The sequence below is a fragment of the Phoca vitulina genome, unplaced genomic scaffold (assembly GCF_004348235.1).
Source record: "Phoca vitulina isolate PV1807 unplaced genomic scaffold, GSC_HSeal_1.0 scaffold2, whole genome shotgun sequence".
NCBI classification, from domain to species: domain Eukaryota; kingdom Metazoa; phylum Chordata; class Mammalia; order Carnivora; family Phocidae; genus Phoca; species Phoca vitulina.
The window spans coordinates 20969727-20985024 of NW_022589705.1; the positions used below are offsets into that span (position 1 = coordinate 20969727).

Sequence of the window (15298 nt, forward strand, 5' to 3'; positions counted from 1 at the left end):
TTCTGGATGAAAAGACATATACATTTAGATATTGCCATTGCATTATAAACCTAATAAAGATTTACTTACACAAATATATGCATTTATAATCATAGACTCAAAGTATATATTTTTTACAATTGAAATGACATATGGATTACAAGAGAATCTCCAAACTTGAGATCTAAGAGGTTAATTAACACCCCTTAAGTGTTTATCCCCACATGTTTGTAGCTGAATGTTTATTTTTCTGCTTAGTTTCTCTAGCTTTCACAGTGATATTAGCCTATGTGTACTAGGAACCAGGCAGTATGCCAAGTGCTTTTAGTGAATTGTATCATTTAATTCTCCCCAGTTTGCTCTGATATTGTTATTAATGACCATGTTTCACAGATAGGGAAAATGGATGTTTTAGGAAGTTAAGGAGTTTGCTCAAAGTCACACTTACCTAAAGTAAGCGAGCTGAGACTTACACCTCATTGGTTGGACATTAGAACCTATGGTCTTAGCATTAGGCCATAGGCCATACTGATACTGGTTTTCTTAGGCAAAGACAATATGAAGATGATCCTCTTCATAAATGCTGCACTGTCATTTCTCAGTAACAGCTGAAGAGTACGGACTTTCATGTCACAGAGACTTTGTGTTTGATTCCAGTCTATCCCTTTTAAACTGTGTGACATCAAACAGGTTATTTATGCAGTTTGAGCTTCCCTTTCTTCATATATGAAATAGAGATGACAGTATCTACCTTCACAGCATCATGAGGGTTACGTTGCACCAACTGTATGAAGCCTCAGCCTCAGGTCTGGCACATGGAAATCACTCCCTGAATGGGTGCTCCCAATCCTTCCACTACCAGCAGCTGATACTGTCAGAAAGGAAAATGGCCCCCTCTCCAATGAGTAGTCTTAATTCTTTTGCTTTAAAATAAAATGCTTGGCACATGCTAGGTACCAAGTTACTGAATGTGAATTGACTATGAACATATTGAATATATTATGAAGCAAATAAACATAGCCATAAAGATATAAGGACTTAGGAAAAAATTCTTGAAATAGTCAACTAAAATTAAAACATTTTCATAAGATAATTTTCACTTTTTCCCAATGAAAGTAAAATAACAACGACATAAAACAATTGATTTTCTTTCTCCCATTTCTCCTCTTTAAATTTCATATCTCTACATATAACCCTGGATCCTTTTAGTACTTCAGTTTCTGGTTGAATTATGCAAATTTTCTCAGAGGACTTTAATCCATGTGTAAAGATGTATTTTTAAATAGCTATGCTTCACGTATTTATCAGTTTATTAGGTTCATTAACATTTTAAACTTGTTTTAGTAAAGCATAAATTTTTTGGTGCTTGACTTATGTGTATTTTAGTATTTTATGAAAATCAATCTTTCAACTCCTAAATCCTTGAAATGCTTGATTTGCTAATATTTTCTTTCTTCTAGATGATGTTAAAATTATTAACAATTAGGTAGGCAAAGTTCAATTTCTAATGAATTTATTATCTACTTAATTCATTGTATTTTAATTAATGTAAGCAAATTAAAACTACATTTTCTTTTTGTATACACAATGAGCATGAGTGAGTATTATAACCCACTTTCTGTTTTATTGCCAGCTAGGGCTATTATCAGGGAGTTTATTGTGGACTTAGCTCTAACAATTAAATGTGCAACAGTAGCTGTCCTAGGAGTCAAATGATTAGGGAAAAAACAAACAGAATTAAACTCAATTATTCAAAATTCCAGTTATCCAAAATTAGCATATGTTCCACACTATCTTGCCCATTAGAAATTCCTTACTCTTCAAGGATTTAGTCATGCAAAGTAAAGCTCTACCTCCTTTTCACCAATAAACTTGAGTTCTGAAGCTGTCATTAAAATCCTTCTATATTGGTTTAGTGCTTGGACCTTTGGATTCTCAAAAACAAAATTCTTAAATATATTGATGACTGCTTTTGAGATTTTTGCCTCTGGAGTCAGTTAAAGTAATCTCACCAACAACGTTATGACACTACTGAATGAGAGCTGTTAGGAGAGGGGGCAAGGAGGCTGGATGTGTGGTCCTCGTAAGGTTTCAGGGGATCCTGAGTTCTACCATCATAGGCATCATGCTTTTGTCTCTAATAAAAAAAAAAATGGTTTAATTGCATTACAGCAAAAACATAGCAGACACTGTCACAGTAAACTGAATAAATGCTCCCCCTGAAATCAATTGTCCTCGTGGTAGTACAGATCAGGATAGCAAACACCTGTATAGTTTTTATCCCTGCTAGCCCTTTATATATATATTAAATCACTTAATCCTCAAAAAAACTCTATGAAGTTGTGATTGTAATTTTATTATTCTATAGATGAAAAAAACAGAGGTACATGAGATTAAGAAATTTTCACAAAGTCACACAACTTGCTGATAGTGGAGCTAGAATTTGAACCTAAGCGGTTGGCCCTGTTTTCTGTCTGATGCTATGACTAGTTCATCCTCAAATTGCCTTCTTTCTAAAATTCATATTAATAGTATTTATAAAATGTATGATGCTTAAATGAATGTGAATTTTTCCTAATGGAACATCTGTACAGAATAAATAATTGGATTCGTATTATTTGCCTTAAAACTACCTCCTAAAATCACAGGGACTAGTGTTTTGGGTATCTGTCATTGATGACAATGTGGTAAGGACACAAATTGATTAACTGGCATCATTCTTGAAAGATTTTCAGCTTTAGTACAATTCCTTTTTAAAGGCGTAGGTACTTAATAGACATTTCTTAGATAGACAGATGGACAAATGAATGGATAAATGAGGCCTGCACAAGGAAACTGATTAAGTAAGTCATAATACCTTAATACTTACATATCAATACATAACACTATTGTTAATGGTAGCATTTTAAAAGTTGTTTTAAAATGATATTGGCAAGTGATACTATCATTTTCTTAAGAAAAAAATTCATCCAAATCAGATTGATTAACTTTTAATTAAAAAATCTCTGGCTTATTAGAATGTTTTTTCTAGAAGAGGAATCAATCCAAAAATGTTCTGTGAAGTTTCTCAGAGAAGATCTATGACTTCAGTACATTGACTGGCATTTCAAGATGTGACTCTAAGGAAGGCCTAGACTGATTAGATGTCAAAAGTTACAGTTCAGTCTAGTCCACCAGCTTTTCTAGTAGGTTGTTCTAGAACCAATCAGAGCTCTTGGCAGCAGTGTTGGAACTCCGGTTCATTTTGTTTGTTTGTTTGGTTGATTGTTTAAACCTTCAGCTTGTTTCAAAATTTGGGAATTCAGAATGGCTTGACCTTGATTGGAGCATTCCACATGGTTGGAACAGAATGGCTTGATATAACTGAATTTGGGTTCATCTGGCCCTCCCATGTGGATGAGGGCTTAATTTAAATTGCATGTTGCCTATGAGTTCATTTAAGCTTATAGGATTTCAATTTCTTGATTTAAACCTTGTCATTTTCTTATAGACGGAGTCTACATTCAATTCCTTAAGCCTCTCAAACTGGCTTCTTCCTCCCTGGTCTTTGGTCTAAAATCATTAATTACTGGAGCAGTGACAAAATCGTAAAAATCCTTATCTGAATAGCTGTGATCCTGGAAATATTTATGTGTTCTAATTGACATGTGTACAACTCTGTATAGTATTGATAATATGTGTTTTCCTTATACCAAAACTTTTATTTTTATCTTGAACTTTTTATTTCTTTATTCCTGTCATTTTAAAACTAAAAAGAAATTTCTATATAACAATTTAGAAAGATCCTTGTATATACTTTCAAAAGATTTCCTTCCAGAAATCTTTCATGATAGATAAAAGTCATTTTTAAAACCTATTCCCCATAAAAATGCTCTCTGAGAACAGGTAGATTATATTTCATATTAAATCAGTTGAGTTACAAAGAAAACTAATCAAATGGAATTTATAATGGAAATAAAAACTGAATTTACTATTACCCAGGAACAGAAGGACCCATTTCTTCATTTTTGGATCACATTTCCTGAGAGAACATAATTACTCTTAATTTTTAAGAAGATGTCTTTATTAGTTTGAAAGGTTTTCATGTTCATTAGGTAGATTAGAAAGTTTTAGTAAAGAAGGAAAAACATGAAATAGAAAATGTCTTATTGACCTAATTGAACATCTTCAAATGCCATTGAGGATTTGCTGGTGTTTTTTAACACCTGTGTAATAATGTTGCCCTTTAAATGTAACTGGTTAAATTTTCAAAGCTGTGTTCTGGGATTTTGCCATTTGATGTCCATTAATATCAGTTGGAATATGTGGCCAAATCCCTGTGTACCACTTTGAAATTTTATCCCTTAGTGTTAATGATAGTCTTCTAACAGTGCAGTTAGAAATAAATTATTTATCTGCTTAGCTCAAATTTCCTTTACTCTCTAGGGTCAACTACATAAGAAAAAAAAAAAAAAAGAATCCCAGTGTTTATCACTTCAAAGTAACATGTATGTAAAGAAGCCATCAGCTTAGTATGTATTGAACATATCTGTTATATTATGCAGATAGATATATGTCAATCTAAAAGATTTATTTAAATTTCAGATTGCCTTTAAAATGTTTTTCTTTAACTTTTATTCTTACTCAGATTTCTTTTTAGTACAGCTAAAGATTTGTATATATAAATGTGTATGTGGGTGTCACTGTGAGTATATATTCTTGCAATGCATTCTCCTGTGTACTCTCTTACCTTCTCTACCTTCTCAGACAGACGAAGAAGTCACTAATAAACACTTTGAAGTAGAAATAGGATCTTGATGTTCAGTTTCTAATTCGCCCTAACTGACTGCCTTGTATTTCAGTGTCCATTGTGGAATTCTGAAGTCTCAGCATTGAGCATTCTTGACCAAGAAACATTAATATCTAGAGGAAGATTTTAAGGTGTGGGAGCAATAGGAACAGACATTTCCACAAACATTTTTGGTGTTAAATGCAAAAACATCGGTTACACCTGAATTTAATATCATCTGAAATGGATGTGAACAGGATAAAAATAAGTCCACTAATATTAAGGAAAATTCTTTGTGCTTCCTCAAAGTGAACCCTCCCATAAATACGTATTGATCCTGCTGGTGAAGATGCTGGTGGTGGTGGAGGTAATGATAAAATACTCACCACATGAGGCTGATTTTACCAGTTGCTTATTTGTGTTTTTGAGGCAGTGTCAAATTCTTGCACAAATAAAACTATTTTTAGTTCAGAAAATACCTTTAAAGAACAATGACTTAATGAATCCACACCAGAAATACCAAATTATATTCCGATGTGATGAAAGCATTAATTTACTTCAGGATATGTTAACCCTTGAGAGTTGAAAGCAGCTTTAATACAATATAATCATTTAAAAAATGACCCCCAAGTGTTCTGTCCATCCATGAAGTTTTCATTATGATTAGGGAATAATGTATTGGTAGTGTCTGGCTGAGTGAAGTTTAAAAATTAAGCACATTCTCTTTAATTACTGAATTCTAGTAAATTGTCCTTACCTTGGTGGAAACCTTCTAATGTATGAAAAATTAGATTAGGTTCACTATATTTCATCAAATTGTGAGTAATACATGTAAAAAGCAATATGGAATCTGTAAGTTCATCAGCACCTTGCTTGTTTTCACAGTATCTCTATTCACACCAGCTGCTTTATACTTAGTGGAAACATAACAGAGCTGTATGTCTATTTATGCACTGTATGTGATTGTTTTTCTTTTTCAAAATCTGCTGTTCCTTGTTCTTTTTAAAACAGATGCTTGAATATTCCATATAATCTTTTACACATTACTCTATATCAAATTGTATTATGCATGTATTTTATGCAGGAGTTCTAAAGTTGCTATACCCACTTGCATAACACGTTTGCTTGCAATAATAGCATTAAAATTCTCAAAATAAATACATATCCATTTACAAATTAACATACTTTAAAACATGGCAATGTATATGTATCTCACACACACTCACACACACACACATATCTTAAGTAAAGATAGGGCGCCTGGGTGGCTCAGTTGGTTAAGCCTCTGCCTTCAGCTCAGGTCATGATCCCGGGGTCCTGGGATTAAGTCCCACATAAGGCTCCCTTCTCAGCGTGGAGTCTGCTTCTCCCTCTGCCCCTCCCCCTGCTTGTGTTCTCTCTCTCTCTCTCTCTCTGTCAAATAAATAAATAAAATCTTTAAAAAAAAGTAGAGATAAGGAAAATTGACTTTTGTCTAGTACAACACTACCATTACATAATAATGATTATATGGCAGTATGCTCAAATGGTCAATGTGCTAACCATTGATTATTCTCATTTTCTGTAGGCACAGCAATCAGACCTATTGCTTTGAGAGCTGTGACCTCCATTGCTCGTGCTTTGCCTGGATTTCCCATTTTGGCCACTGGTGGAATTGACTCAGCTGAAAGTGGTCTTCAGTTTCTCCATAGCGGAGCCTCAGTCCTCCAGGTAGTACTTGTGTTTGCCCCTTCAGAAAGCTCTGTCTAACACATCTAGTGTAAATTATGTGACAACAGATATATTCTTGCAGGGTCTCCTGAGAAAGAGATTAAAATGTGGGGTGTGGGATTAAAATGGCAGCACTCATTAAGTTCCTACTGTGAGTCGAGAACAAACCTGAGGTTTATTTCCTGTCTTAGTTAGGGCTTACAAACTTTCTATCTTGTACAAATATATTTGCTTATCTCCCTGTTTCCAAAATAAATGAAATCAGGTACCAAAATGCATTCTGTAGAACTGGGGAAAAAAACAAATACATGAAGAAATCTGGGTAAAAGTAAAATCTTGTTTGAAAAATAAAATGAAGTCATGGGTAAGGCCAATATACAAAATCTATTCCATAATGTACTGGAGGGATTACCAAATTTGACTCTGAACTTCCTGGCAGCCAAAGCAAGAAAATTATTGGTTTCATAACTTTAAAAATATAAATATAAATTGATTATTCAACTTCTTGTGGTACAGAGCTGAGAAAAATTCTTCCATTACATTATTTATGACAATAAAGGGATACTTTGAGAAGTAGTACATTATACTCTTAATAGAATTCCTACATATAATTTTTTACTTATTACTTATACACTTGCTTGTTATTATGCTGCTCAGAAAAGGCCCAGTACAGTGCCTTGGCACATTATAGTGTAAACATTTCTCTGAGGCTAGATATGCAGATTTAAATGGTCTGACTTGACCCAGGGATAAACTTTTTCATATGACGACTAGACTGTGACCTCTCAGGTAATACTCCATTAATATGGATTCTTACTACCTAGCACTGAATGAAATTAGGAAGCACAGAGTTTAGCTTCACTTATATTCTCTGGAGAACGAATATCTTGTTGTTTTTTGGGTTTTTTTTATTATTATGGAGAACAAATATTTTGTGTTCCAATTTGACAATCAGAGTTAACATCCTTTAACAAAATATAGTCTAAGGTGGAAATAATATGTATCAGAATGCTAATAGAAGGTATAAAGAAGAACAAAACGGAAATTTCAATGAAAATTATAATAACTAACATTTAAAACTCAGTTAATGGGCTCAACAACAGAATGGAGAAAACAGAAGAAAGAATCAGTGAAGTGGAAGACAGAGCAATAGAAATTAACCAATCGGAACAACAAAGAGAAAAAAGAATGAAAAAAAAATGAGCAGATCCTCAGGGAACTGTGAGACTATAATGAAAGATCGAACATTCAGAGAGGTCACAGAAGGAGAGGATGACAAAGAAATAATGTTTAAAAATTTCCTAATTTTTTGCAAAAAGGCAAAACCCTATAGATTTAAGAAGTTGAATGAACCTAAAATATGATATATCTAAAGAAATCCATACTGGGGAACCTGGTTGGCTCAGTAGATTAAGCTTCTGCCTTCGGCTCAGGTCATGATCTCAGGGTCCTGGGATCGAGCCCCACATTGGTCTCCCTGCTCAGTGGGGAGACTGCTTCTCCCTCTGCCTGCCACTCCCCCTGCTTGTACTCTCTCGCTATCTGTCTTTCTCTCTGTCAAATAAATAAATAAAATCTTAAAAAGAGAAAAGAAATCCATACTGAAACACATCATAGTCAAACTTCTGAAAACTAAAGATAAAAAAGGACCTTGGAAGCAAGAAAAAAACCATTTTACCTAGAGGGAACAAACAATTTTAATGGAAATAGATTTCTCATCAGAAAGTGTAAAAGTCCAGGAAGTGGGACAGTATTTTTCAACTGTTGAAGGAAAAGAACTATCAACCCAGAATCCTATATCCTTCAGGGAGGAGAAAGCAACACAGTCTTGACTGAAGAAAAGCTAGGAGAATTTGTTGCCAGGAGACCAGAACTAAAAGAATGGCTAACAGAAGTTCCTGAGAAAAGAAATGTTAAAGAAAGTATCTTGAGACATCAGGAAGGAAGGAATAAAGAACAAGGAGCAACAACTTCAAGAAAAATCTGAAGATAATGTATGTCCAGGCTTGAATATCACCTGAATTTACGTTCACGAACAAGGAGAAATGTATGGACTGGAAGATACGAGTGGGTTGTGAGTAGGTCCCAGGAAAGATGCTTGCTCATTTCCCAACATATGATCTTTGGCAGGTCACACATGGGGGTGAAGATTGTTAAGATTACCAAGTGCTGCTTTTAGCTGATGCTACAGATAGTCTTTACACACTCACCTGAGAGTGAAATAGTTTTATTGTGCTTCACTATATTGCACTTTATAGATATTGCATTTTTTACAAATTGAAGGTTTGTGAGGGGCGCCTGGGTGGCTCAGTGGATTAAACATCTGCCTTCAGCTCAGGTCATGATCCTGGGGTCCTGGGATCGAGACCCATGTCGGGCTCCCTGCTCAGCGGGGAGTCTGCTTCTCCCTCTCCCCCTCCCCCTGCTTGTGCGTTCTCTCTTTCTCTCTCTCTGTCAAATAAATAAATAAAATCTTAAAAAAAAAACGAACTGAAGATTTGTGGCAACCCTGCATCAGACAAGTCTACTGGCCCCATTTTTCCAACAGCATTTACTCACTTTGTATCTTTGTGGCACATTTTGGTAATTCTCACAATATTTCATACTTTTAAAAATATTATTATTATATCTGTTATGATAATCTATGATCAGTAATTATGATTTACTAAAAGATTAGGTTATGGTTAGCATTTATTAGTAATAAAGTATTTTTTAATTAAAGTATGTACATTTTTTAGACATAATGCTATTACATACTTAATAGACTATGGTGTAGTATATACACAACTTTTATATGCACTGAGAAACCAAAAACATTCATTTGACTTACTTTAATGCATTATTTGCTTTATTGTGGTGGTCTGGAACCGAATCCACAATATCTTTTAGGTTTGCCTTTGTTTTGATTGACATCACCTGAGGCTTGGAGGATTAAAGGAATGTAGCCAAAGTCACATGACGCGTGCTAGAGCCAGAACTCAGACAGCAGGTTTCAAATCTGTAATACCAGTGCTCTTCCAACAGTTCATGTTGCCCGTCCCCTCCCAGAACCTCTAAGGTGAGAATATCAGCAATAGGCAGGTCTTCCCCACCTGCTTGAGGCTTACATATTCAGGCTACACCTTCTTCCTTAGAGAAAGGATGCAAAGAAGAGAAGAAACGTCAGAACAGGGAGAAATAAGTCAACATGCTTTCCAAGAAGAGATGTACTTGGTGTGTGGACCATAGTATATGAATATATGTAGAATACCACGTGTCCTCACAAAAATGTGTATGTTTGGTGAAATAATCGTTCACATTGTGGTTTCTGCTTAGGCCCATCTTGGATCAAGAAGCAGAGAATCACTCAGAGTACCTTAAGAAAATGTAGCATATTGTATTGTCTGGATCAGGGGACCCTGGCACTAGAACTCTAAGAACCGGGAGGGTGGGCAGTTCTCAGGGGAGATCTCCTCCATCTCTCTTTTATGGTCCATGTGATTTCTCCCTCAGAGGAATCTAGAGTTCCATTCACTCTTTCTCTCTCCATAGTTTACTCCTTGCTTCTGCCTCCTCTGTACTTCTGCCTGCTGCATGACACCTGGGTCCCCTCTACCTGGTGGTTTTTCAGCTCCAACTTCCACATGAAATGCCTCCTTAGCTTCATATCTCTTGGCTCAGATTTCAAAAGAGGGAATTTGTTTTGCTCAATTATCTTTTCATGCCAGGCTCCATCTTAAAGTACTGGTCACCCAGTGTATTGACTCCTTAGTAGATAGCAGAAGCACACTAAGTATTCGTTGAATGAATTTGTTAAATGAATGTGTTGGAGTTGTGCCTTTTTTTTTTAACCGGATTGTGAAGAGGAGATGAAAGGGTTAACATGGTCTACAAAGTGGTTGCCAAAGGACTTGCCCTTCAGCTCCCACTAGGAACTGCAGGGAGACTTTCCAGCTATGTAAAATATTGGTTCCCAAATGATTTGGTTAAAAATGTGAAGTTCTGCACATAGGCTTCAACTGGTAGAAGATTAAAGATTATGTATAAATTCCACACCATTAGCTTGAGTCAGAATTTTATTTAGCCAGAACACATTTTTAACCCAATTTTAGCTAAAGTCTGAACTGAACTAAAATCAGTATTAAGATATACTTAGGATGGTTATGAGAGGGGAAAACCCTTGAATTTAGAATTTTGGCGTCACATTTGAATGGGATAGAGAATGTGCAATATTTCTGTGTCTCCTCCATTGTAACTGAATTTCATCCTGTTCTGCTCCCTAGTCCTGGGTTAATCTGACCTTTCATTTTCTATACTTTTGGGCTGCTGAATATTATTAGAGAAATTCAAGTAACTCTGCCAATTGGATTTACTTCAAATTCACAGTGTTTAATGTTAGCTGGGCCTTGGGTGCTAGTCAGCATCTGTTTTTATTTATCTTTTAAAAAAATCCACATCAAATTGTCCCCAGCAGTTAGTTCATATCTTTTTCATACACCTCAAGGTAGATCACCCTCCATCATCACCCTCTATTTCTCTGATGCCATTTGTTTGCTGGCTCTTATCATATAGGTCCCCTTCTCTGGTTCTATAATATTTCCCTTGAAGAGCTCATCCACTTATATATCTCTGAGTTGAGTACTGTCAAATCTATCTTTCCAATTATTTCTACTCAGGAGTGAAGTACATACTGACAAAATGCATTTTTTTACAAGATGTGATCAGACAAATGAAATGTATTTAAGTATAGGGTGGTGGTGCTGATACACCGGGGTGTAGAAAGAGAAGTAGTGGGTACAGAAATAGTGACATAAATATTTTGATCCTGATCTTAATACACATACATAGACTGCGTAAGTAGGTGAGTTCACTACTGGAATAAGGATTTAGTCAGTAATTTCAAATTCAGTTTTAAATGAATTCAACAGCTATGACCTTCTATGTGACTTTAGAAAAAGTATGGACATTTCAAAATGGAAATCTAAAATATTTTCGTAAGTTGGATAAGTGCAATAGAACATGCCTTTTTGTTAGTCATCATTCATCACAGAGAATCATTTGTATGTTTGTTCATTCAATAAATATTTATTGAGAACCTACTACATGCCTAGCACTGTTCTAGGAATTTGGAATTCTTCTGGGAATAGACAGGCAAAAGTCCATTACCTCTGGGGCTTACATTTTAGTGAGGGAAGAAACATAACATATAAAAAATATGAACTGTAAGTATATTTGGTATATATGATGGTAAGTGCTGTGAAAAAAAGAGGCCTCATTGAAAAGGTAACATTTGAATAAATAATTGAAGATGGTGAATCAGGGAAGGAAAATACTTCTGTTGTAACATCACTTGCTTAAATTTTTAATTGAGAGCTAACTGAAATATAAAAATTACAAAATACTGTAGATCACCTTGCAGTTTATAAACAGAAATGCCTTTTAGGGTTTCAGGTTGCATTTTAGTGGGTAATTTTTGAAGTCTTCTTTACCATTTCTAGGAATGTAGCATTTCACATTGGCACTGTTTATTTCTATTATCTTATTCTGTAACTTGCTTTGACAAGGATGTTAACATTTCAGTGGTGAAACATCCAATAACTCTACCTTCAAAATGCGTCAGTGAATGTTGACTATAAAAACTAAGGAATTAGCTAGAAAGTAATTTGGGTTCCAGATCATTTCCCTAGTACATCTTTGGAGTGAAAATGACTATTACAACAGAACCAGATACAATACTGTGGCCAAGAAGTAAGGTTCAAAACCGATTATAGGTTTGTGTCCTTGGGTAACTGCTGTTACAACTTTGTCAGTCAACTAAACTGACTTCTAATTTATTTATGCAAACTCCAGTGTGTTTGAAATATGATTTTTCTTCTTACTTGATAGGCTTTCATTAATTAGAGTATGCAAGTTAGAGCTCTAAAAAGGACAGATGAAAATTATTAGTAAATTTCAAATACTGAAATTTATAAATACCTCCTTGTTAAATTATGTTTTCAAACTCTTCATGAACTCTTGAGGTCTTAAAATCTTTTGGGGGTTACTCTGAAAAAAAGAAGTTTGCTTCTGGCTACCAATTGTTTATCCATGAAGAGGATAGTAAATAAATAACTTGCACAATTGCCCTTTAACGTAGTGTGAAGAGAGGACTTTAATGAATTAAAACTGGTTTCTTTGTTGTTATTTTTTTACTGTTAGTTTTGGTTTTTTAGTCCCAGACCTAGCCCCGGTGAGCCCAAATCCCTTTCCTCTGATTTAAGTACTAGTTTGCAGTTTCTATTAATAAAAAAAAAAACTAGGTAGAGATTTCTGTTGCAAACAAAACCCAGACTGAGTCAGTTGCTTTTAGTGATAGGTTTCATCACAAAATGTTCAATTCCTCTATTGTATATAGATAGAGAATATAAGTACTATACTACCTTCTTTCTCACTGAATGACTCTGGGTTTCTATAGTTTAATTTAATGATATTGCCATTACAATTTAATCTGTTAAGGACTTTGATTCAGAACATCGGAAATTATAGGAAGCCATCAGTTCATTCATGTACAATTATGACCTGTGCCTTCATTGAGATTGTACGGGTGGGTTTTTTTAATCCCATTTCTTTTGTTAGGGTTTGTCACTGAACTTAATAGAAAATCCTGAAATACAACAGGAAGAGGGAGCATAGTGGGCATTTACTATGAAGAGTCATGGTCACGTGATGGACACTCACTAAACGTGGATGACCAAATCAGTCCTTAACAATAATCAAAGCTGCTCTAATGGAACTAGTCCAAGCTAAATTTTTTATGTGGAATTTTTTAATGTGATCAGGAGCTGTATTATTTTATTAAAAGTAGGGAAAAAGAAGTAATTGAAGCAGATGATGACACTGTTTCCGCATGAGTGCAGATGCATTACCGACATTCTCTTGCGGTCGTAACATACAGGAAGACTTTGGTGCTTCAGCTTTATTGATGGGGGTCTTGAGGTGATAAAAATTTAGCACACTATATTCTAAATTTTTATTGGGTAGGTGGGCAAGAGTTATTCAATGATATTTTTTTCTTCCATCTTCATTCACTTTAAAGTCAGGCTATGATATATGAAGGAAGAATAGTTGATACCATTCAAAGTTATTTTAAATGGAAATCGGAACTGTTTCACATAGTTAGTTAAAATAGACATATTTTTCTTTCCACTATGCAGTTTCTTGTTTCCTAGCTTTAATGAGTGTTTCCTTTTCAATTTTAAGGACAATATGCAAGCGGGTATTGAAAAAAATAGAAACTCTATATTCTCAGAGTAATATATAAGAAAACATATGCTCTTAGTATCCATTCAATGAAATTCCAATTACCATGTCAATTGTTACATTATTTTAAATTACTTTAATGGATGGTTACTTTTAATGGAAGAGGTTTTAATTTTTGAAAAGCATCCTGATTCCAGTGCAACAATGTTGTTTATAAGCAAATAGAGGAAATTAAATGGAAACCTGTTAGGCCTTTGAATGACTGAATGCACACTCTCCACTTGATAGAAAGATTAACATCTACATTCAAAGGAAATTAAGTGAAATTAAGTCTAATCTTTTTGAAAGACAGTTTTACTAAGAAAAAGTAACCGTATCACACTGTGACTGTTTTTTTTGTGAGAAAATAACCATGTGTTAGCCAAGATGTTTACAGATATAGCCATATGAAATTTCTGATCTTGTATAAACTTCTTTCACTGAAGTTTTTTTTTCTTGACTTTGACTAGATCCTTTATGTTGTCTGCTCCTTTATGCGTTATATACAGAGATATGGTAAACTACTAGTTACATTTCTTGGTCAAAAAAATCTTCATATTACTGACCAAAGTTTTAAACTACTATTTATCCTTTTATTCAGTTTTTTTAAATACCAGTTGTTTAGATATTCTTATGTTACATATTATTTTCCAAACATTATGTTTTCTTTGTTGCTTTTCTCTCAACTTGTCGAATTTATCAGTATCATTTGAAATGAGTTGTGATTGGACGTAACTGATTTTTTAATAACCATCCCATAACTTGTCCATCCAAATGACTGTTAGAAATAGTCACTTCGGGAAGTAATGTATTTTGAATACCATCAGTAACTACTCTTCATATTTTGAGAGTGGATTTGATTTCCTGTAAACAAAGCTAAAGAAAGCCAAGTTGAGTGAACGAAGTTGGCTGTTGAACTGAGATATACAAAGTCATGTGTCTCTTTTTCTGGCAGTTCATGAACTGACTTTAATAAACCGCTCAAAAAAGAATTGTTACAAAATTCTTCTGAGCAATGCCAACATCTACCAAGGTGATTATTTTGAAAAAGCCACACTCATTTGGATATGTATAATTGTATATTTGTTTAAAAATCTACTTTAATATTTTATAGACTCTAGTACTAAGTTAGGGTTCAGAATTCAGACTGTATAAAGATTTAGAAAGATCTATGCTATAGCAATTTTATGGTAAAAAATATTAATGATCTGATGAATATTACCTTCTGTTTTTCAAAAAGTCCTTTCCAGTTATTAATTCGTTTGACTCTTACAAAGCTATAGGCATATCAGTAAGCATTTTTAACCCCATTTTACAGATTAGCAAGTTGGCAATTTCCTTGAGTTTATTTCATCAATTGGCTAACCCAGTAAGATTAGAAACCATGTTTCCTGATTTCTGCTCCATGATTTGTCTCTGCATCACCTACCATCCATGTAACTGTGCTTAAGAAATATGCTAGCAAAATGGAAGAGAAATTCATCATAAACATGCGAATGCTCGCTCTGTCCTTGAGAATGATTCATTCTCAATTATTGTCCTACACCTGTGTAGAGTTTACACCAATCTTATCATTTTACAGAT

At 34.4% G+C, this 15298-nt stretch overlaps 1 protein-coding gene across 1 annotated transcript in view; it reads left to right on the forward strand.

Moving 5' to 3' along the window:
• The window catches only part of DPYD (dihydropyrimidine dehydrogenase), a 795794-nt gene that overhangs the window by 638001 nt on the left and 142495 nt on the right, over positions 1-15298 (forward strand). Inside the window, exon 19 of the mRNA XM_032422959.1 lies at positions 6315-6457. Within this exon, the coding sequence (XP_032278850.1) occupies positions 6315-6457 (143 nt within the window). The remainder of the gene's footprint in view (positions 1-6314; positions 6458-15298) is intronic.